Source organism: Lactuca sativa, chromosome 8 (genome assembly GCF_002870075.4).
Source record: "Lactuca sativa cultivar Salinas chromosome 8, Lsat_Salinas_v11, whole genome shotgun sequence".
In the NCBI taxonomy this organism is placed as follows: Eukaryota; Viridiplantae; Streptophyta; class Magnoliopsida; order Asterales; family Asteraceae; genus Lactuca; species Lactuca sativa.
Window position 1 is genome coordinate 136,427,042 of NC_056630.2, and position 24,429 is coordinate 136,451,470.

Genomic DNA, 24,429 nt, shown 5'->3' on the forward strand with positions numbered 1-24,429 from the left:
TGGAACACATAAAATTCGACCATGGGTACACATCCAAGAGCCCTGTAGTAATTAATGTGAGTAATTTATTTTTTTAGCGATATTCAAGGAAGATTTATAAATTTATAGTATAGTTAATATTAATAATTTTGTTTATGTCTCTTTGTTAGTTGCTTGAGATAATGAGAGAGTTCAATCCAGAACAATAAAGGGCATTCTATCAATATGTTACTGGTGCACCTCGGCTTCCTCCAGGTGGCTTGGCTGTCTTGAACCCTAAGTTGACCATTTCCAGAAAGGTAAAAACACCCCCCTCAACCACCCCTTGTTTTCAAAATTTTATCTAGGTGAATTACGAAATTGCCCCTCCTCAGTCACTAACCCTTTATTAATTACAACACTCTTTAAGATCCAACAACACTGCATCAAATGTTGCGGGTGGAGTGTCGGAATCTGCAGATGATGATTTGCCAAGTGTCATGACATGTGCCAACTACCTCAAGCTTCCTCCCTATTCCACCAAGGTAAACAAACTTTTCATTTCTTTCTATCACAAAGAAATGGTTTTTTGATTGAAGAGTATTGTTTTCCCTCTTCTCAATAAGACTTTGATGCAAATATAGATCAAAATGTCTGGATTTTAGACAAATCTGATTAGAAATAGTTTTGAATCAAATTGATAAAGAAGTCACAGAACCCTAAATTATCTGCATTTCTTTTACACTTGAGTTATGATGTTTTGTGGTCTAAGTCACCTTTATGTCATATTCTGTGTGATTTGGCCGGAATTGGAATTGGGATTGGAACTGGAGTTCGATTCCATTCTAATCCTGCATCATGTTTGCAACACTGTCTCTTTATAAATAGTAAATACTCTAACTACCCTTTTAACCCTATATCTCACAAGTAAACATATCTCTTGCATTGCCATATACTTTTCCTCTTCATATTGTTTACAAATTCCAATCTATTTCTTATCAACCAAATGTGTGAGAGAATCCAATTTCTTTAGATTCCAGATCCTTCAAATTCCAATTCCTTTGAATATGGTTCATTTATTTGTGTATTATATAGCATCATACTTTCTTTTCTTTCTTTAAGACATTCTATTTTCAAATTTTTTTCTTATCAAGGCATTGTATTTTGAAAACTTTACCCAATTATAATATTCTTATTGTTTGCATTTACACTTCTTTACACGTCCCAATTTCAATTCGTTTATTTAAAAATTGATCATTTTAGGTTTTAGATTTTATTGATAACAGGTGAGACATGTGATATAGAAAGAATCAGCTAATAAAAATTAGATATTCACCTCTTTTTCTATATTTTGTACGATAATAACATACAAAATTTGTATATTTGGCAGGAATTTGAGTCTGAATGGAGGAAATCATGGCTGATACTTGAGAATGCAGTCGTTGTGGGTTTCAATTTCATATGTGTTTCTTGTTTGTCTATTATTATTAGTATTACGGAAGGTTTAGTATGTTTTTACTTCTGATTTGTGTGTTTATTTTTTCTAATTTTTGCCTTTGCTTCGGTTTCAGAGAAACCTTTATTAATTTCATCTTTATAGTTAAGCATAACAATCTTGATACTTGATTTTGGCATTTTTCTGCAGTTTTATTTATCAACTGGGGCTTGCAAATATTGGAAATCTTGTTGTGTAAACTTTCATATACATGTATCTGTTATGTATCTGTCTTTGCTTGCAATGAATATGATTTCTCATGGTCTAAATTACTACGAATTTTATTTTCAGATAGAACTGAATGGTGAACAAGCAACAAAATGGGGTCCTTCTTGCTAATAAAATACCACTATTCAAGGAAGTTGGCTTGGCCAAAGGGAACCACCCTTCTAGAGCAATGCACAATGGAACCAACTCAGAGTAGAGATTTTCTAGTAAAGTTGTGGGTTCTAGATCCAATCTACTCATTACAAGGGGCATATATGGGCCAATCTTATAGTTGGATTTGAACAGGTAAAAAAAATAGTTGTGTTATTTGAAATTGATACATTTTAGGAGAAAAAATTTGAAATATTTGTTTTAATCAATTCATTTGGTATCTGGTAGCATCTATACAAAAGAGCTTTTATATAAACGTTGTCTAAAAAGCCAACATTGATCTTTTTGTTTTTTCAATTGTGGTAGTTGATGAATATTGTTTGTTGGGTGTGTAAGGGTAAAATGGTCATTATTTCTATTTTTTTTACTTTTGATAAAAATCTTTCTTAATAATTTTGCCTACTTATTTACAGTCTAGCATTCCTTGTTAATTATTTGCAAGATTTATTTGATATTTTACAGGGCATCACCCATGACATGGAAAAATAGAGCAACTTTTATTGTGTTTGGTCTTCATTGGACTAAGACAGAAACTTTGACCAGAACTTGTTTTCAATCTCTTGTGTGTGCAAATGACGTAACTACCCCTAGAAAGTTTTTTAAGAAAAATAAATTGGAAGCAAGCATACCAGATCAGCATCAGGATCTGAGGAAGGCACCATGACATTAACTTCAGATGCTTTAGCAGTTGTTATAGAAGTTTCTAGAGACTCTCCGCTCAAGTACAGCTGGCACCCTACTGTATTATCTATAGAAATCGTAGGGGTTGCGCCCTATACATTTATATAATAACAAAATAACATATTTTTCTTTCACCATATTATTATTAACTAACATTAACTCAACAAAACTAATATATAGTATACATTACCTGGCATTGCACCTCAATACTGCTACACTTAAGTCTCAAAAGCAGAGTGTTGGAGTAAGGTATTTTCATTAATGATTTTATAAGCACTTTTCATATTTATAATGAAATCCTTGTATGTTCTCTAATCTGTATCTTTTTAAAACTTATCTCGATTTGATCGGCCAACATAGGACAACATACTGAAGTTTATCTTGGGATCTGCACTATCATTGCGTCCATATGGAGGGGTAAGTTTCTTGCAGAATGCTAATTTAGTTGCCTTTGACTTTCATCCATTATGCAGTTTTCCATGTTGACATTTCATCCATTCTTTACTAAGTGAACTGTTAGAAAGACACAGCCATGATAAGTCCCATCAAATATTGTCAAAGACAGAAGTTCAAATCCTATGTCTTCTACTAGAGTTAATTTCTCTAAAAACTTTACATAATCATAAGCCTTTAAAATCTCATTCTTTCATTGAATTAATTATTTCTCCCTCTTCTTAGAGCGGTACAAAGCTTACGTCGGCAACTGGTGGGCCGCTGTTGAATCATATATTTTGAAGGCTCTTCAGGTTGATCATTCAAACTCTGAAGATCAATCCATCATACAGCCATGCTGGTCAACATTTCTGTGCAAGTAACTATTTTATTCATATCTTGTCTCTCTCTCTCTCTCTCTCATGTCCAAATCACTTTTCCATTCTATAGTATCTCAAGTAGCAACATATTTTCAAGGAAAAAGCACATCTGATGTGCTGCAAAAGAGACTCACAAACTTGACTTTTTAAACCTGATGTTTAAGACTACATTGACTGTGAGATAGAAGTTTATGCAGAGAAGGAAAAAGATAGAAGTTTATGCATTAAGTACATCCCCAACAACACCTTCTCTTACTATGATCAGGTCCTTGACACCACTTCCATGCTTGGTGTTGTCCCCTCAAGATAGAAGTTTTGCCTTTTCTATTCAAAATTATAACTTAAAAACACCACCTGTTCCCTCTTTTCTAGCTTGTATTATTGTTGTTGGCTTCCAAATGAGGCCTTAATTGGCATAAACATTCTACTATTAGATTTGGCCCTAATTTCTTTAATAGTCAACGATAGTGGGGTAGCATATTGAACTATTTGTTTAAGAAAGACATTATATCTTGTCCAATTTATATTTGAATTCAAGTTATGCATAATGTCAATATTGTTGGATTAATAAATACATTATACCTAAAGAATAAAGATTGTATGATGAAAGAAAGATTGTAAATTACCAACTGTTGGTTTATCATCTGCTAAGTTAACCTACATTTTTTTTGTAGTTTTATCTTGTTTCTGATATAGCCGTGAAAGAACTCATTGCAGTTGCCACCAACAGAGAAGGTAAGCTATAATATGCCAAAGTTGAATTACTTTTTAAGAAATAGCAACCTACTTTTAGTGATTTGTTTATTATATCAAACTTTCATCTCTTCCTACTACTACAACATTGAAAACAAAAACAAAATCATATTTTCATTGTTTTAATTGGATATATTTTAGCTCCCAAGATTTTAAAAGGTTATCAATTTGTTTTCTACAATTATAACGTTTTTTTAATAAATTTCAAATCTTGAAATGATTCGTTTAACCCTTAAAACACAAAAGCATATGATATGTAATTACCTTCTGTTCAAGCTTAACCTTCTTTCCTTCCCCAAGAATCTCCTGTAAAGTGTGAAACTTTACACATACAACATCAGAACACTTCACGTTGAAGTTGCAAGAAACAATGAAATCGAAGCATCACTTGTGGTTTAATTCAGATTCTGGGACAAAAAGAGTCCTAGGGGTATTTTTGGAATATTTAGTTTTTCTAACTTTTATGTGTAGTCCTAGGGGCTACAAAAGGTGTTGATGTTAGTGATGAAAGCTTGGTTCAGATTCAAAAAGTGTTGTAGAGATAACAAATGGTTCTTCAGGTATGCAATACTCTAGGCATAATTATAATATAAAAATATAAAAAATTTCTTTTTTGAGATATATATATATATATATATATATATATATATATATATATATATATATATTTGTTTTGCAGAGGTTACTAAAGAGAAAATCTTGCAAAGGATATTTTTTGTTTTGTTTTGTAGAGGATACCCCTCACATTTTCCCAAATTACCCCTTCCTCTACAATGTTTTTTTTTGTTTCTATGTATTTTGTGCATCAGGTAAAGTTGGTGGAAGAAAGGAATATGAAGCCATTTGATTCAAGTCTTGCAACATTATCAGCAAGATGCAGTAAAGACTTGGAGTTGAATTTGGCTAAGTCATTCATTCTTGAGTGAGATGGGCCAATGTACAACTGCTTATCCATATAATTAGCTGCTTGGAGCATTAGTCTTAAAGAATTATGAAAGGCAAGATGAAACTTTACTTAGTTGGAATTTGATGTATATAGTAGATTAGATGCAATTTTAGATATTGTAAAAAATAGAATTGTATGACATTAAATTTTATGCAATGGATTGCATTTTTTGTATATTATATTTTATTTCTATTATGAGACATTAAATGCAAATTTAATTTAAAAATTAATAAATATATAAATATATTTTTGTAGAACATTTAAAATTATGATACGCAAAAATGTGTGTCATCTTCATTTATGACATGGCCTTTCTTGACAAGGGCTTCCTTGATACGCATTGCGTGTCATAAACACGCGCGTCGTAAGGTTACAACACGCAAATGCGTGTCGTCTTCATTTATGACAGGGCCTTCCTTCATACGCATTGTGTGTCATAACCGCGCGTCGTAAATGTGCGTCGTCTCTCTTTATGACAGGGCCTTCCTTGACGTGCATTTGCGCGTTGTCTGAGCGTTTTACGACGCGCAATGAGCGTCGTAAAAGGCCTTTTTCTAGTAGTGTTGGTTCGGGAAGTTTTAAGGCTAAGGTGAGTTGTTAGAAGTGTACGGATTCTAGTCACCATTCCATGGATATAAAGTTCATCGAAAATGGGCTTATAGCGAAGGAGTTAGGGCCAAATGAAGTTTTAGGGTTTTAGAGGTTCAATGAGTACGCGGGGCGTACTCGTCGTGTACGCAGGGCGTAATGGTTAAGTTGATCGAGGGTGGTTTTTAAGTACCCCAAGCGTACTCAGGGGTAAGCGAGTGTACTCCCTTCAACACCAAACCATAATTTTGGGGTTTTACCCCTATATAAACAACATTATATCCTTCCAGTGGACATTTTAGGTCAGCCTCCATCCCCTTTAGCATACATTGAAACTCTAGAGTGCCTTGAGTGAGTTTTGGAGCTTGGAAGAGTGTTTATGGTGGTTTGTGTAAGAGAAGAAGAAGGTTGAAGACTCATTTCTTGGAGAGGAGCTAAGAGATCCAATGCTAGCATCTTCATTTCATAACCTTGGAGGTATAAAGTCCCTATCTTGTCTACTCATTATATAGATCTTCTTTTGGGTTTGTTTATGGCCATTTTAGCCTCTTTTGGTTAGTTCTTGTGAGCTAAGGTTGTTTCAGAGGCTTAATCTTGTAGATTTAGACGTTTTAGGTGTGCTAAAGGCATAAAAATGTGATCTTTATGGTTTATTTGGACTCATGCATGTGTTAAGACCCTTCATTAAGCGCTTTTGCACTCTAGAGCCCCATTAAGCCATGCATGCAAGTAAAGTTGCCAACTTTACATGACAAGTCATCCATAGGAATCAGATTTGAGAGTTTGGAGCAAGGACTTAATTGGTTAAGTGCATAATAGAGAAGAATGGGGTTTAGGGAGTACGTTGGGCATACCCATCTGGTACGCTGCGTGTACTGGCCCCAAAGGGTGTACGCTGGGCGTACCAGCTAAGTACACGTGGCGTACTCAGCATGTTTGACTTTTTTTTGTTTTGTTGACTTGTTGTCCATGGATCGTTGTCTAGAAGTTTGACCAGGTTTGACCATTGGTTATTTTGAGCCTTATCGGGTTAGGCACATGATGGGTTTGGGTCCAATTTGGATATTTGGGCCTTATTGGGCCTTGTGGTGTCAAATGAGGGATTTGGGCTTATGATGCTAGTGTATTGGTCTTGGATTTTAGCAAAGTAAGGAAAAGGGTAAAATAGACTTTTACCCTGAAGGTTGGGATTTTGGACTAGAATTCTTGGTTGAATTGGAATTAATTATTGATAAAATATTAGTTGTTAATGTCAATGTGAGGTTTTCGGTAGCAGCAGTTCGAGTTTTCGGTTATCTTGGATTGAGGTGAGTTTTCTCACTATGTCCATGGGTCGAAGGCACCAATGTCGGCCCATTATTTCTTTTGTGGAATGATAGTTGTCTCTGTGATAATTATATGAAAGACCATGGGGGTAGCCCGTGGAACTTGGATGCCTGACCATGGGGGTAGCCCATGAAATTTCAAGGAAAGACCATGGATTTCAAGGAAAGACCATGGGGTAGCCCATGACACTTGGATGTCAGACCATGGGGGTAGCCCATGGCACTTGGATGTCAGACCATGAGGAGAACCCATGGATTTTTAAGGAAAAGACCATGGGGGTAGCTCATGCTAATTATATATATGGTATGAGTTATTTTTGGGAGCTCACTAAGCTTTGTGATTACAGTTTTCAGTTTATGTTCAGGTACTTCTATTTTCAAAAGGAAGAGCTTAGGATGATTGCAGAGCACACACCACCTCGTTATGTGTTTTCTTAAATTACTATGATATGATGTAATGATTGACACATTTGTTTTACCTGGATTCTTATGTCGATGTCTCCAGAATACTGGTTTTATGAATTTAAATATGAAATTTTTAGGTCTTATTTTTGGGACGTTACAAGTTGGTAATAGAGCCTTGGTTTGAGGGATTCGGGCACACTCGAGTGTGACTAAACTCAAACTGAGGAGTTGATGATTTTATTAAAAATAAAACGGGTTTCAAAAATATTTTTGTAAAAGGAAAGAGAATACCAAAAATAATTTTTGTAAAGGTAAAGGGGGTTTGATGCATGCAATCAGCCAAACTCAAGTAAGTTTTCCCAAAACAAACGTACATGTTATCTGGTATGATTGGACCTGTAAATTTGTAAATCGCATGCTAGTTAGGGCTAAGGATTTGCTCAGTTTTATATGATAAAATGCTAGGAGAGATGCCTTTGTGTGGCTATTGTATAAGCTAGTAGAATTTCATGTTACTGCTGATTAGTCAGTTATAGATTGGCCTGATATGTGATGCCTTGTAGCCTTGGGAGAATTGGATGCTATGCTGGAATGGGAATATCTATTGGTATCAGTAATTGCTAAGTGTATGCTTTAAAAATTGTGTACAATTAGGATCTTATAGCCCTTGAATAATTGATTTGGCCTTATTTCCTATTCCTCATTTGGTTGTGGTCCTAGGGTAGAGTCTTTTATTCGAAAATCTATTTGATCATGTTATGTGTATAATTTGCATGCATAAGGTACCCGGCAGTGAGGGTGGAAATTCCTAGCATGATTTATGGTGTGTGAGTTCGAATATTCTTTGATCATTATGTGGGTTGGAGTGCTACTGCTCGAATGTTGCTTTCTTTGTGATTTGTGGGACTCTTAAGTGATGTGAGTTAGTTGTTAAGTGAACATGTTAAGTCACATGTGATAAAGATTGAATAATCTCAGAGAGATGGATTTGACCCTATTACGCAGCTCTCGTTTGAGTCTAACCATTGTAGGGATGAGTCTTTTACTCGAAGGATTATCTGAGCTTTGTTGCATGTGATTGTGTTCACGAAGTAACTAACTGACATTATGAGGGGTCCTTCAGCAGCTGATGGAAGGGTGAGGTCGGGAACCTAGGAAAGCCTAGGGATTGCTTCTGTGGGTTTTGTTGCGTTAGTTAGTATTTGCTTGGTGTATGGATTTGGGAAGGTGACTTAGAGGATTCAGGATGATTCCTGAGGAAAGTATGGATAGGTGTGGAAGGTAGTATTGGGTCCGTACTACTGAAAGCACATGATCCATACTCGAATCAGGGAGAGTCTTGGAGAATCTTGGAAGCCAGTGGGATGAGGATCCTTCGGTATGTTCTGATATTTTTCTTGTTAATTTCCAGGATGGTGTTGAGTGCTCAGGAAGAGGGTTCAGGTTTTGGTTCCGGCTCAGGTGCAGGTACTGAGCCGATTGGTGAGCGCATGCGGGAGTTCATCTCGTCGGAGATTACCCTCGATATTCTAGAATGGACTCCTGTGATCTTTGGTTCGGTCAAGGAAGGGATTTTGGAGCTATTGGATGGTCATCTATGGGCCTTTTGGGCCAAGATTGTATCTGGGCAGCTAGGTGCTCATCTGGAGCGTGAAGCTTGTGGATTCCTAGAATCCTTCAAGAAGGAGGATTCAATTGCTAGTTCTCATCATTTGGGATCGGAGGTGGGTCATGCGCCATGTTTTCAGAAGGTTCGATTCCATGATCGGATTGCCGCGGAGGTTTCGCGAGCCCTACGCGAGGAGTTAGACGACATCATTGGGCATGTCACAGATAGATTAGTCGCCAGGTTCGAGGGTCGAACCTTGGTTGTTCAATCGATTGATGGGATGGTCTGGGTAACCCGGGAGCAGGAGATTGGTTTGGATAGGCAACTGGGGAAGAGGAAACAGACTCATGGTCTGGCTAGTGTCAAATCCCCAAGGGGCCGTAGTGGTAGCACGAAGGATGAAGGAGCACATGAGGATGTGTACATCAGGTCTAAGTGTGGCAAGTACGGATGGAAGGGTCACCTCCACCAAGAATGCACATTAGAGGTAGAATTGTGTCATCGTCATCATCAGCCTGGTCATATCAGGGCGAATTACCCCCACTTAGTGGTTGGGGTAGCTCAGGTTTCATCGCAGGTACTTCGGCAAGAAGAGAGATTCAGGGTTTCTTCAGACGATATTGTGGGTATGTTATCTTTTTCTTTTTTCTTGGTTTTCAGAACCTATATTGCTTTTGAATTTTGTTTTGGTTTGGGTAAGCATTATCTCTGGTTTGGTTCTCTGCTATTGCATGGGTTATTATCAATGATTGTTATATGCCTTTCTACATGCCATGAATTATTAGTGGTTCGGTAAAGGGTTGTTTCTTGTTGAGCGGGTTTTAGTGTGTTCGGTTGTTGATCCGGTTCTTGTCATCATCAATCCAGGGGTATCTTTTGGAAGGTCTATGGTCAAGGTCAGCGGGGTGGTTCTCCAGTTAAGTCAGGGTTCAGTGGTTTTAGCATTTGATCTGGTGGGATCGGCAGTCACCCGTGGAAGGAGTTTTAGGTTCAATCACTACCATCGCTAAGGAAGGAGCGGTAACAAGAAGGTGGTGGCATCAAACACATGAGTTTGGGTGGTCACTAGAGGTGCTAAGGATATATATTTATCATGAGGGTTATGATCCTTGTCACCAACATAAATGATTTCAGGATTTGGGGGTTGTATCATCGGAAGCATTTGCGGTTGTCGGATTTGCTGAGATTTCGGGGAGTGATCATCTGGTCTTCAAGAGTTGTGCAGTCTTTGGGTTTGGCTAGTGATGGAGCACTAGCATTGGTAAGTGCAGGTTGTCATCGGTTCAATCATAAGGTGTAAGATGGATTGGGAATCCTTCAAACTTTGAGTGTTGGGAGAGCTTCGACGAATTCAAGTGGGGGAGAATTGTTCATATTTCTGGAAGCCAAATCAGTCATGAAACTAGTATGATTTTCACATTCTTGTTAGGAGGGAAGATGACTCAGGTGGCCGTCTAGATTGAGGATTGTGTGATTTGGGAGTTCAGGAAGCTTCCAACAGTTGGTTCGCGTCTTCTTGGTGATGGATAACAGGATTTTGATGGACCCAGGATGGGGTTCGAAGCATGACCCGAGCCCCTGTTTAGGGTGCATAGTCTGGTGCGTGTTCGACTCAGGATGAGAATGGATGGATTGATAGATGAGCATTAAGACCATGGGAAGTGTCCATGGCAAGATAGGAGTGTTGTAAGACTATGGTGGTAGCCCGTAGCATTCCCTAGTTAGCAGGTAGTATAGGAGTGTTGTAAGACTACGAGGTAGCCCGTAGCATTCACTAGGTTGGTAGTTAGTTTGGGAGTGTTATAAGACTGTGGGGTGGCCTGTAGCATTCATTGGTCCCTGTGCAACAATGAGGGTGTGGCAAATCCATGATTGGTCATGGATTTCTTCAGATTGATTAGAACAGGATGGGTCAATTCATAATATTGTGGGAAGGCCACGACATGCATGGAATCAGGAAGTGGTAGGTCGTTGGAGGTCGGTTGTGATATAAGACTACAATTGGTTATATAGCATTCACCTTTAGCATTGGATTTGATGGCGTCAGGTTTTTCGGACTGTTATGATCGGTTGGAGCCATAAGTGGCAAGATAGCCTCGTCAATTATCGCCAGATGAGGCTTTCATTAGGAAGTCAAGTAGGGCGACTGTGTGGCATTTGACTCGGAAACCGGGCGGGAATCCGGTGTTTCGGTTAGTTGGTAGGAAAGTGGGGACCAAGGAGGTCTCGGCTGCTTTTGGAAAATAGCTAGGGCCATCGACATAAGTCAAGCCAGTATTGTGATTTGGGACTCGTGTGACATCCCCAAATTTCACGGCTAGAAAAAACCGATTTGTTTATGCTTTGTTTTAAAAATCAGAGTAATCTTTTAAAGAAAACTGTTGCAAAATTTGTTCCCATAAAACATGATAAATACTTTATCTGAGCATCTCCAAAGAGATTTATTTTATTTGTTTTAAAACATTTGGGATGTCTTGGTCAATACAGACACATAAGCATAAACCGAACTTACATTCATCTACACTAATGATATACATCTCTTTAATCTCTCAGTGTAATGTGTCTTTGTATCGATACCTGTGATACAAAAATATTCAGTGGGTCAGGTTTGGAAAATCTGGTGAGTACATAGGGATTTCAATCCCACAATATTATAACATATATATAATTTAGAATTCACACAATATAAAATTTTCTCTCTCTCTCTCTCTCTCTCTCTCTCTCTCTTTATATATATATATATATATATATATATATATATAACCAACTCTTACCCCACCCCGTCAATCCTCTCAACGAGACTAAAAACTAACCTCTCGACCTGATCCATACTCCTGAATCTAAAACTAACCTCTCAACCTGATCCATACTCCCGAATCTAAAAATAACCTCTCGACCTGATCCATACTCCCGGATCTAATAACAAATAACTATGTCCTGTCCATACTCCCGGACTAAGGACAACTGACTATGTCTTAATCCATACTCTCGGACTAATGACAGATTATATGTCCTGTCCATACTCCCGGACTAAGGACAACTGACTATGTCTTAATCCATACTCCAAGATTAATGACAATTGACTAAATCTTAATCCATTCTCCCGGATTAATGACAACTGACTAAATCTTAATCCATACTCCCGGATTAATGACAATTAACTAAGTCTTAATCCATAATCCCGGATTAATGACAATTGACTAAGTCTTAATCCATACTCCCGGATTAATGACAATTAACTAAATCGGACTAGGGACGAATAACTATGTCTAATCCATGCTTCCGGATCAATGACATATTTTAAAGTTCTACTCTCCATATATATCTCACTCGTACTCATAAAGAGATACTACCCCATAACCATTATAACAAATCTTAGGTTTACTCTTTAACCTAAGTTATCATAAACAATCAGGTATGTTCTTTAACACTTAATTCATACATCATCAAATAACTCACATAAAACATATATTTAATACATTCAAACAATACTTGTATTAGAATCATGTTCATGAAAGGGACTATGCACTCACTTGAGAAGAAGATGATTATCGGACAACACTACGGCTCTTCAAGCAGTATTCTTTGATGAAACCGAAATGTTTTCTAAGAAACCGGACTTCTCGCGGGTAGAGTTTCGACTCGAAAACTCTTTCTCTCGGGATCTTTGGGTATCGGGATGATACCGGGGCTTCAGGGGCACTTCAAGAGGGCTAGATAGGGTGTAGGAAGTGAGAGAGTGAAGGAATTAGCAACCATGGCCGGCTGCCTTTCGGTTTTTATTTATAGGGTCATTTTTCTGGATTCACGTTGTGAATCTCAAATACTCACATTGTGAGTTCAGTAGTCATCAGGTGCATCATCGCAACTTGCGTCTGTCAGGCTCCAGAAGGCATAAATACTGAGTTCACGTCGTGAATATTGTATTCACGTCGTGAACTCTGACACGGTGTCGGGGTTCACGCCCCGAACTTCAGAAATTCATATCTTTCGCATACGAGCTCCGTTTTCGACGTTCTTTATATCCACGTGTAAGTGAGATTATGCTCTAAAACTCTAGTTTAGACTCCATCGGCTAACTTTGACTTTATTTTTTATTATATTATTTTTTAGTAGGCAGGGACAGGAAAACTCCGTTAGGAATTCATAACTCCTTCATCTGACGTCCGTTTTCGTCTATCTTTTCACCGCTGGACTACTATCGACGAGATCTTCAATTCACCTTTAGATTGTTTTGACTAGAAATCACTCGATCTCATATTCGAACGTTGGGTTGCATACCGCTAAGTCGAAACTTGGAAAAATCATAACTTCCTCATATGAAGTCAGATTTAGACGTTCTTTTTATGCACGCTCTCGGTTTAATGTATTCTACGACTTTCACTTAGATCACTAAGGCTAAATCTCTCTCTATCATAAATTCACTATTTACGTCACGCAGTGTCGTGCCGGTTCTGTCACGAAACTTCAATAGGTCATAACTTCTTCGTTATAGCTTGGATTTCGGCATTCTTCATATATCCGGAACCCTTGTCACGACCACTACAACTTAATTGAGATTATTCATTCTAAATAATCTTATCAAAAAGTCAATTTTGATGCTTATCGTCTCTATATTGACTAGCCCGGATCTACGGGCGTTACAACTCATGTGTGGAGTCGCTTATTATTTGGATAATGTGCTAATTCACTTACAGCTTGGATTAAATAATCTCAGAGTAAATGATTTGACCCTGATACGCAGTTCCCGTCTGAGTCTAACCGTTGCAAGGATGAGTCCTCTACTCGAAGGATTATCGGAGCCTTCTGTCAAGTATAAGTGTTCTGCAGCATTAATGGTTATTGATTTTGTTTCCATTAGAAGCATCAAGTCAATCAAGGATTGGAAGCGTACTATTTAAGTCTAGAGTTCAATGAGGTTTAGGCATGGTAGTGGTTCAGTATGGGCGGTCTATCGAGGAGTCAGACCAATTCGAGATTTCAGATTTCAGGTAAAGTAGGTTTGGTTTTCTACATGGGATTATGGATTCGTCTTCTTCGGGTTGGAAAGTTCTTATTGGGTAGGGTTTGGTTGCCTTGGGAAGGCCGTTGTATGCTCAAGGTTGTGGTTGTGTCCCTCGAGCTGTCGGGCTTGCCGGGGATGGTAAGGAATGATTTCGAGGACGAAATCGAATTTAAGTGGGGCAAGTTGCAACACTCAGTTTCAAATTGCTTCATTATTCGGGGTTGTAGCCCGATCATCAGTTATCATAATGCTTACGACCTTGTGGAAGAAAGGATTTGGCCCTTTTTGGATGTGGGTGCTATAGTCTAAGTGCTCCAAGTGCTCGATGGTGTTTCGAAGCCCAAGGGTATAATTGTAATTTGATAAATCAGTCCTCTATGAATTTTGGGTTTTTGGTTTAGGAAGTTTTAAGGTTAAGGTGAGTTGTTAGAAGCGTAGGGCTTCTAGTCACCTTTCCGTGGATATAAAGTTCGTCGGAAACGGGCTTAGAGCAAAGGAGTTAGGGCCAAATGAAGTTTTAGGGTTTTAGAGGTTCAATGAGTATGCGGAGCGTACTCTTTGTGTACGCGGGGCGTGATGGTTAAGTTGGTCACAGGAGGTCTTTGAGTATGTCGAGCGTACTAAGGGGTACGCGGGGTGTACTCCCTTCAACACCAAACCCTAATTTTGGGGTTTTACCCCTAATATAAGAAGCATTATATCCTTCCTCTGGACATTTTAGGTCAGCCTTCATCCCCATTAGCATACATTGAAACCCTAGAGTGCCTTGAGTGAGTTTTGGAGCTTGGAAGAGTGTTTATGGTGGTTTGTGTAAGAGAAGAAGAAGGTTGAAGACTCATTTATTGGAGAAGAGCTAAGAGATCCGATGTTAGCATCTTCATTTCGTGACCTTGGAGGTATAAAGTCCCTATCTTGTCTACTCATTGTATAGATCTTCTTTTGGGTTTGTTTATGGCCATTTTTGCCTCTTTTGGTTGGTCCTTGTGAGCTAAGGTTGTTTCAGAGGCTTAATCTTGTAGATTTGGATGTTTTAGGTGTGCTAAAGGCATAAAAATGTGATCTTTAAGGTTTATTTGGACTATGCATGTGTTAAGACCCTTCATTAAGCTCTTTTGAGCTCTAGAGCCCTATTAAGCCATGCATGCAAGTAAATTTGCCAACTATACGTCATAAGTCATCTATAGGAATAAGATTTAAGAGTTTGGAGCAAAGACTTAACTGGTTAAGTGCTTAATGGAGAAGAATATGGTTCAGGGGAGTACGTTGGGCGTACCCATCTGGTACGCTGCACGTACTGGCCCCAAAGGATGTACGTCGGGCGTACCAGCTGAGTACGCGAGGCATACTCGGCATGTTTGACTTTTCTTGTTTTGTTGACTTGTTGTCCATGGATCATTGTCCAGAAGTTTGACCAGGGTTGACCATTAGTTATTTTGAGCCTTATCTGGTTAGGCACATGATGGGTTTGGGCATAATTTGGATATTTGGGCCTTATTGGGCCTTGTGGTGTCAAATAAGGGATTTCGGCTTATAATGCTAGTGGATTGGTCTTGGATTTTAGCAAAGTAAGGAAAAGGGTAAAATGTACTTTTACCCTAAAGGTTGGCTTTTTGGACTAGAATTCTTGGTTTAATTGGAATCAATTATTGATGAAATATTAACTGTTAATGTCAGTGCGAGGTTTCCGATAGCAGCAGTTCGAGTTTTCGGTTATCTTGGATTGAGGTGTGTTTTCTCACTATGTCCATGGGTCGAAGTCACCAATGTCGACTCATTATTTGTTATGTGGAGTAATAGTTGTCTCTATGATAATTGTATGAAAGACCACAGAGGTAGCCCGTGACACTTGGATGTCAGACCATGGGGGTAGCCTATGACATTTCAAGGAAATACCATGGGGGTAGCCCATGACACTTGGATGTCAGACCATGGGGGTAGTCCATGACATTTCAAAGAAATACCATAGGGGTAGCCAATGACACTTGGATATCAGACCATGGGGGGAGCCCATGGCTTTTCAAGGAAAAGACCATGCGGGTAACCTATGGCAACTGTATGTGTGGTATGTGGTATTTTGGGGAACTCACCAAGCTTTATGCTTACGGTTTTCACTTTATGTTTCAGGTACTTTTGTTTTCAAAAGAAAGAGCTTGGGATGATTGCAGAGCACACACCACCTCGTTCAGCATTTTCTTAAATTACTATGATATTATGTAATGATTAACACATTTGTTTTACCTGGATTCTTATGCATGTCGATGTTTCCGGAATACTGGTTTTATTAATTTAAAAATGAAATTTTTAGTTCTTATTTTTGGGACGTTACAACACAACACTGCAAACAAATGCTAAATCGTGTCAAATTCATGTCGAATTTTAAACGCGACACTTAACACGATTTTGAATTCCAATTACGTTCAAATTTTGTTTCGTATCGTGTATTCATGGTTTTAAAAATTGGGTGAGGCATACGCCTTGAGGCGAGGCATTGAAAAAACAAACTTGAGGCAGTGCATTATGGTCCAATTGAGGCGAGCGCCTCAGGTGAACGAGGCGGGGACATGCGACATCTTGAGTGCATGGTTCTTTGGTAACCTCTAGTTTGATCAAGGAAACCACAGAAAATGAATCTGCTAATGAAAAAAGAAGAGAAAATATTTTGTCAAACTTTTTTACCTGAATAAATCAAAAAATTATTTTTTTTTTATCTAAATAACCTAATTAACTATCATACATGATTAACTTATATTGACATAACTTTGTTTAATATTTGCTTTGTTAATACATTCTTTAAACCTTAGTTGCCATCTAGTCATATTGTACGACAATGTTATTAAAATTTCTTTAAATTTGTTTTCTTGTTAATTATGAATTTTTATGTATTTTTATTATATTTTTATTAGTTATATAATATTAATTTTTTTTATTCGTTCTCGGGCTTACGCCTCGGTTTGCCTCGAGGCTTACGTCTCATAAGACAGGGAAAACGCCACAAGGCTAGATTCCTTACTTTTAAACCTTGCATGTAGTTTTGTCACAAAACACATTTAAATACAAAGTCTACTCCCGACTTGCATGCTTTTTAATTGTACACAAAGCTACAACCTGTCAACCATGAGCCTTCAAAAAAACAAGACACCACCAATACGACAATAGAAATTCGTTTATGACATGGAAATTGAAACAGGCTACAACCAAATCAAATCCAACCTCCATTGCAACTCTTCATAATAAGCAAGGTACTTTAGTTTTTAAGTCATTTTCTTGGTAACCACTCATGCCGTTGTGTTACAAGCCTAAAAAAAGATGTACCCGATCAATTTTCAACAAAACAGACTGAGAGCATATTCAAGTCGGGTGAGAGAGAAATAAAAAGGTTTTTTTTTTCTTGTTTTCACCAATGTTTTAAAAACCAATTTTTTAGTTAAACCGTTTTGGTGATAAGTTTTTGGTTTGACTGCCAGCTCAACACTTTTTTTTACAGGTTTGATATCATTATTGATCACAGAAATAATTCAAATTTTGATATGACAAAAGTGGACAAATTGTCAAAAGATTCTATCAAATGTAACGGACATCCAGATAAAGACTTGACAACCATTAAAAAAAATAAGATGAAGAGTGAAACTAACCAAAAAATGTCATTTCCATGTTAGCCACTTACAAAGTTACAAAAACACTTTGAAAGTCATCTAACACGATGAAGTTTTACGATCAAAGACATTCGAAAATTTTGCATTTTGCCTCAAATGAATCTATGCCTAAAAACCCCTTTAGCGTTTCTCTATCTATATTTATGAATCTATGTCTAAAAACCCCCCCTTGGGGTTTTGTCTATCTATTTCTAAAAGGTTTCTCTATCTATATCTAAATGTTCAAAATCTTTAGATTTTCAAATTATCATTTCTACAAATGCTTGTTCAATTCTTTTAAGTATTTTGTTCAAAGTATTTTGTATTCATCATGTTATTGTTTTCTGGTTGTGTACACCCCGGATAACAATCGATCAAGCTGTTGAATTTGTTTTGGAGATTGTTGATGTTAACTTGGAGAATGTAACTAAACAAATGAACAACCAAAAAAACAAAATTCCCCTAAAGCCCCTACATTCTTGCCCGCTGGCAGCCTAAGTAAAAGCCGTAGTAGACCTTTTTTTTTTGGAATTTATCTAAATATCTTACGAGTATCCCATTAGTTTTTTGTTCAAGAGAGCAATTTGCCTTGTAGATGTATTCCAAATTTCTCATCAAATCTAAATCATAAGACAAGCTTCAATGATTTCAAAGCATGAGCTTCAAGGATGAAAAAAATCTTTATTCACTCAAATGTATCCTCATTACATAACGATTTAGACCTCCAAACAAAAAAGCGGAAAAAAAAAAAAAAAAAAAAAAGGTGATGGAAATGGGAACCTTTGTTTATTACGCCTTGCTGTCAATTGTCATTGGAGCTACCTCCTTGGGAGCCATCTTCTTCTGCACCAAAACCAAAACCAAAACAATGACATTAAGAATCAAAAATCTTTTGAATATTACGTATCAATCAAACAAGCAATACCAATACTTACTTTCGAATCAGCTCCCGACAGCTTAGCAAACATATTCCCATAAAACTTAGCATCCTTCTTATTATACTCCCTCATCTTCTCCTTCAACACCTTATACTCCATCTTCACATCCCTATTCTCAGGCTCTATTTCAAGTGCCTTTTTTATATCAATTTCAGCCAAATCCAAATCACCAACATTAATATACGCTTGAGCCCTCCTGTACAACGCCTTCACATTCCTGCTCTCCATTTCCAACACCTTCGTGCAAAGCTTCTCAGCCTCTTTGTACTCCTTCATCTTCAGCTTACAAGCTGCGTTGTTCAGATTGCAGGAAACCTTCAACACTTTCGCTTGCTTCTTTTCTTCCTCACTAAAAGAAGCGTCATAGTCAATGTACTTCACACCCTTCTCATATCTCTTTGAAGCTCTCTCATATTTCCCAGCTTTAAACAACATGTTCCCTTCTTCCTTCTTCTTCCCAGCTACTTCGATCTTTTCTGGAGTGATCATATCCCATGATTCTTTTTCCTAGAAAAACAAATACCAACGCGTGTGTGTCAATTACCCTTCACTGGAAACAACTTAGTATTGAAATGAAATTACTAAACTGACCTTCACAAAAGAGATAAGCTCGATTTCGTAGATGACAGTGGAGTTAGGAGGAACTACTGCTAATTCTTGTTTGGACTCTGAAGAACCAAATGCATACTCAGGTGCGATTGTTAGAACAGCTACTTCGCCTTTCTTCATTGTTAACACAGCTCTATCAAGTCCATCGATTACTTGCTCTGTGAAATAGAGTAGTGAGGACAATTGAATTTCAAGTATGGAACTTTATCAAGATTCTTGATGTTTTTATATACCTTCGTCTGTTTTGAAATCAAAAGGATCGGCTTTAAAGAATATGGTGCCATCTTGCAGCTTACCAATCAATGTCACTGTTATTTTAAAAATCAAATTATCAGAAACCAATGTGTTGTAATAAATTGTCAAATTATAATGAAAAGACCCACAAGTTTACATTGAACAATAGCTCCTTCATTTGGTCGCTCATATCCTTCTCCTTCTTTCAAGATTTTCTTCACAACCTTTTTGTCAGTGGTAATGTTTGAGACGATATTCCATGATACAAGCTCTAAAGTAATTTGAAGTGTAGCATTTGCTGGAACTCCAGTTTCATTACCCGAAGCTTGTTTCCCCTTCTCCCCAAATCCATCTGCAACCATGAAAAAACCAAGTCAGAACTCATACCTAACAACGAAATTAACTTTGTAATTGAAAAGAAACACACTTACATTGAGGTTTAACTGTAAGAACGGCCTTCTCTGCTTTCTTCATTGTTTTCACAGCCTTTGACAACGCAGGGCAAAAGTGTCCTGAAGAAACAATGACGTCAGCAATAAACAAAAGCAACCACAACAGGAGTAGAAGAGTATTTATCATCCAGGCAATTTACCATCTTGGACAGTGAACTCTACTCCATCAGCTTTTGCGACTAAAGTCCCATCCTCAAGACGAACTTCATAATTCACTGCAGAAACATTAGCAATGAACGTGGTGAGTTCAAATCAACAAGATGTTTGTGAATCAAAAGGCTATGGTGATAACAAAAGAGATACCTAAAACTTCATCAAGGTCCTTTGGGTTCTCCCACTTCTCTCCTTTCTTAACAATCTTCTTGAAGATTCCGCCATCCTTGCAAATGTCCTTGACACTAGACCAGGAAAGTAGTTGTACATCGAATTGTAGAGTGGCGTTTGGAGGGATAGTTGGAGGTGAACCAGAAGCGCCATATGCAAGCTCAGCAGGAATGGTGAAGAGTGCATTCTCACCCTTCTTCATTGTTTTGATTCCCTGATCCCATCCTTTAATTACTTGACCTATCCATAGTGAGCAATAGTGTCATTTAGTGATATAAATAACACAACACAAGAAGTGCGGACTGTTTCATTTATTGATATATGTTTTCATGGTTGAGAAATTATATATTATTATATCCTATTCGACGCAAATAATGAGCAGACAAGATGTGCATTGGATCATATGAAAGCTTCATAGTGATTTAAAACAAAAATAAACATCATGAACGTTTTAGCAATAAGTTCATCTAGATTGAAAAAACAAAACCTAATCGCCATTGACAGCTGATCTAAGGTACCGAGAATCAATCAAGGATAACGATCATTTATATTTATCACTAGTGCATCTGCATTAGATGAATGAACATGGAAAACTATCTATTAATAGCACCATAACGAGCATACTCAATCAAATAGACATCACAAAATAAGATCGTCAATGATTTAAGACTCAGAAGAAGAAGATAGATAACTACATATCGTAAGAACGAGAATCCTCACCTTGACCGAGAGTAAACTTGAACGGAGTTCCCCTATCACGGCTGGAATCGAATTGAGTCCCATCAAGCAAGGTTCCAGTATAATGTACTGTAACATATTGGAATTGAAATCAAAATCAATACAATTACGAGTTCGAACATAAATAATAATCAGCAGAACCGGCATCAATGCTGAATTATACCTTCGACCTCATCGCCATTTTCTGGAGTCTCCCAACTTTCACCTTCCTTAAGAAGTTTCTTCTTCAAACCTTCATTACCGATCTCCTTTTCCTCGCCAACCTTCAATGTCCCCGGAGCATCATACGGCGTATCATCCATCATTTCATCGTTCATTCCTCCAGCTGCGGGAAAGTCAAAATCATCCTCCATTGTGTTATACCGATATCAAATCTCGCTGCTACAAAGCAAAATCAACAAGCAAAAAAATTCTCAAATCCGAGAGAAAGGATTGTACGTATGAGGAAAATCGAGATTTTGAGGCTTTTATAGACAGATGGCTGTAAATGGAAAAGGGTTCTAGAGGGTTCCGAAAGGGGTTTAGTTACTTAGACGAAAAAAAAAAAAGAGGTTAAGAAGGGCCAGGATCATTCGAGAGAGATATCACATTTACGTTTGCAGGAGTACGTTATCCTCTGTGTTGCGGATCACAGGTTCGTTGGTGGAGACGCAATGGTGTGAATCCAACGGTAAGCAAACCACGTGTTCTTGTTTTCTGTTTGGAACCGGGTGCGATAATTTATAGGTTTAGTCTTTAATTTATCATTTTAACTTAGAAAGTAATTATAAATTGTTTTTATTGCGCTTTTGATTATCGTCTGACCTAAAAAAAACTACTATGCTTTTATTAATTTCTATTTTAGTTAATTTTATTATTTATGTAACCTTATTTATTATTTTGTATTAAAAAACCATTCTTTTATTATAATTAATAAGGACGTACAACTATTCAAAGCATACGTACAACCATTATCACACCACGTGATCTTGTTCTTATGTATTTTCCGACCAAACAGCTTCCATGTCTCCTATGTCTTTCTCCAACGAGCTCAAAGAGTGGTTGAAAATTTAGTAACACCAATAAAACACAAAAAATGAAGTCAATAGCTTTTGTACCTGAGCAAATGAGTATTACAAGTAATCACAACATATTAATAAACAATAATAGAAAAATAGGAAAGAAAATATATATATATATATATATATATATATATATATATATATATATATATATATATATATATATATAAGGGTAAAGTAGTCTTTTTAAGTTTTATAAAGACCAAATGTGCAACAAAAACATACAATATGGACATTCCAAGTTAAAAAATAAGTTAAGCACTAAACATTCAAATTACTCTAAACCACATGGACCATTCGTGTAATTTTTCACGCAACCTTTTGATTTCCGACTTCATTTCCTAGATTTCTTATTTCAATATTTAATTATTCATTTATACATCGATATTAATAATTTGATATCACATATCATTTAAAAAAATCAAACCAATATTCGTGTTAACCTGATAGTTGGCAGTCTTACCAATTCTGATTTCTGATTTCTAATTCGTGTTAATCTGATTCTCGATTCATGTAAATTTTAAGATTTTGTTATTGTTCTTGACTTCTTTCATGTTAATTTTCTGATAAAAAATTAATTTATGTGATTTCTTTTTATATTTTATGGATAACTTGAAACTTCAACATCACAAGTTTTAAAATTCTTATTGTTGGAGCCTAGAAAACGATTGAAAAATCGTTATCCTTGCTGTTGAAAAACAATTCTAGAAACAATTTCGCATCACAACTTCACACCTAAGTTTTTTCATTTCATTTATTTACTTTTTCTCATTATTTTATAAGTTTAAAATAATATGTTACCTAGAAAACTTTAATCTAGTAGCGAGAAAAGAAAAAAATGGACGATTAATATTATTGCAAAAGTAATTTATGGATAAATTTATAACAATGACCTATTTTATAAAAAACAAAAACAAAAATTCATCCTCCTTAACTATCTTTTTTATTATAAGGACATCATTTTTTTATTTTGTTTGGGACCTCAAAGCGGTTTGGAATGGGTCTGGTCATGGCAACAATGGAGAACGCCCAATGAGAATACAATACTGATTTTTTTTCTTTGACAAGCTGTTTGCAATGGCTATAAGGTTTTCTTTTTCAAAATTTAAGCACATTTTACCCTATAAATACCACACTTTACCAACAAATCGAAACCACAATGTTGACAATTTGTTTTGGCAAAACACAACATCTTGTCAATATCTAAACATCGAGTCACCCCAATGTGGTTTTGTAAACTTGCTCCAAAACGGATCCTTTATCCATAAGTACCACTTTTCAAGAAATCTGGAGTCTAGTTTTATCCGTCATTTTGAAGAAAAATTGATCAATATTGTAACATCTCATTTGAAATAGAGTAATTAAATAATAAACCCGGAACCCCGAGATATAAATTTATAATTTATATTACTTTATAATGGCCCTAAAATCCATAATATTTAGTAGGGTGTTGGTTTCGGGGAGCCAAACGATATAATTTAGCCCTTCGGGGGTTAAAGTGTAAGTTTCGGGTTGGTTTTGTAAAGATTTTCAGAAGTCAGGGAGTGCTTGGTAATTATTAGGACTTAAATTGAAAGGACTTTGGGGTGATAGGGGTTAAATGGTAACTTCTGGGACTTCATTTGAAGAGATTTTGGAGGCTAAGGGATGTTTGGTAAGTTTTGGACCTAAAATGAAATGAAATTGGAATGCTGGGGGCTAAAGGGTAAATGTTGGATTTAAGTTGAAGAAGATTTGGTGGGGAGGGACCGAATGCGTGAAATGTGCAAAGGTTTGATTGGATCGGGACTTTAACTCGGCGTCTTCCTTCCCTCCTATTACATCGCTTAAGCCCTAACCCTAGAGCGTCATTTCCCCAGCCGCCACTACCCTTGGAACACCTTCATCCGTCGTTGCTTCGCTGAGGATCGTCGTCATCCCAGCTTCGTTACCGGGAGCGTCGTGTACAGCCGGGATGGCCACCAAAGGCCGACGACTGAGCTAAGTTGTTGCTGCGAGGGTCATGAATGACCGAAAAATTGTTGGTAATCCCATCTGTCACCTATCCCTCTCCTTTCCTTCGCTATTCTCGTTGAGACGACATCGTGTACGTCGGTTGCTGCCATCGGCAGCTCTATGGTTGTCGTTTTGCTTGTTCCAGCGTCCTCAACCACCTAGTCGATGGTTGGGAGTTGTGGTCTCACGTCTTGAACAGATGATGTTGCGATTAGAATCGTGAAGACTTTGTAGGTGCTTAATTGGCCAGAAAACCCAAGGAAAAACCACCATGGCTGCCGCCATAACATCCTTTTCTGCCGCCACCAGCCACCGTGAGGAGGTGCTTGTGTGTGTGAATTAGTGTGTGTAGGTATGTAGCTCATGAGCCTAATGATGTATGGTTTTCTCTTGGCCAGGAAAACGAAGAAAACTCATCCCTACCACCTGTTGCCACCGTGAACCACCGCCAACCACCATTGCCGAGGTGCTAGTGGGTGGTACACGACTTG

At 37.3% G+C, this 24,429-nt stretch overlaps 1 protein-coding gene across 2 annotated transcripts; it reads right to left on the bottom strand.

Annotated features, from left to right (window-relative positions):
* Positions 1 to 16,961: 16,961 nt before the first annotated feature.
* Positions 16,962 to 21,403, bottom strand: LOC111907636 (peptidyl-prolyl cis-trans isomerase FKBP62). 2 transcript variants are annotated; one of them, XM_023903430.2, is made up of 11 exons: positions 21,046 to 21,403; positions 20,865 to 20,951; positions 20,124 to 20,384; positions 19,961 to 20,035; positions 19,800 to 19,880; positions 19,526 to 19,720; positions 19,368 to 19,442; positions 19,117 to 19,292; positions 18,523 to 19,032; positions 18,368 to 18,430; positions 16,962 to 17,251 (listed from the first exon to the last, which is right to left on the bottom strand). In XM_023903430.2, exons 1-10 carry the CDS (start codon positions 21,233 to 21,235, stop codon positions 18,377 to 18,379), a joined length of 1,704 nt encoding a protein of 567 aa, XP_023759198.1. In that variant the 5' UTR covers positions 21,236 to 21,403; the 3' UTR covers positions 16,962 to 17,251; positions 18,368 to 18,376. The 2 variants fall into 2 exon arrangements, with proteins under 2 accessions (XP_023759198.1, XP_023759197.1); XM_023903429.3 differs by lacking the exon at positions 16,962 to 17,251 and having other exon boundaries at positions 18,249 to 18,430.
* Between the last annotated feature and the right edge of the window lie 3,026 nt (positions 21,404 to 24,429).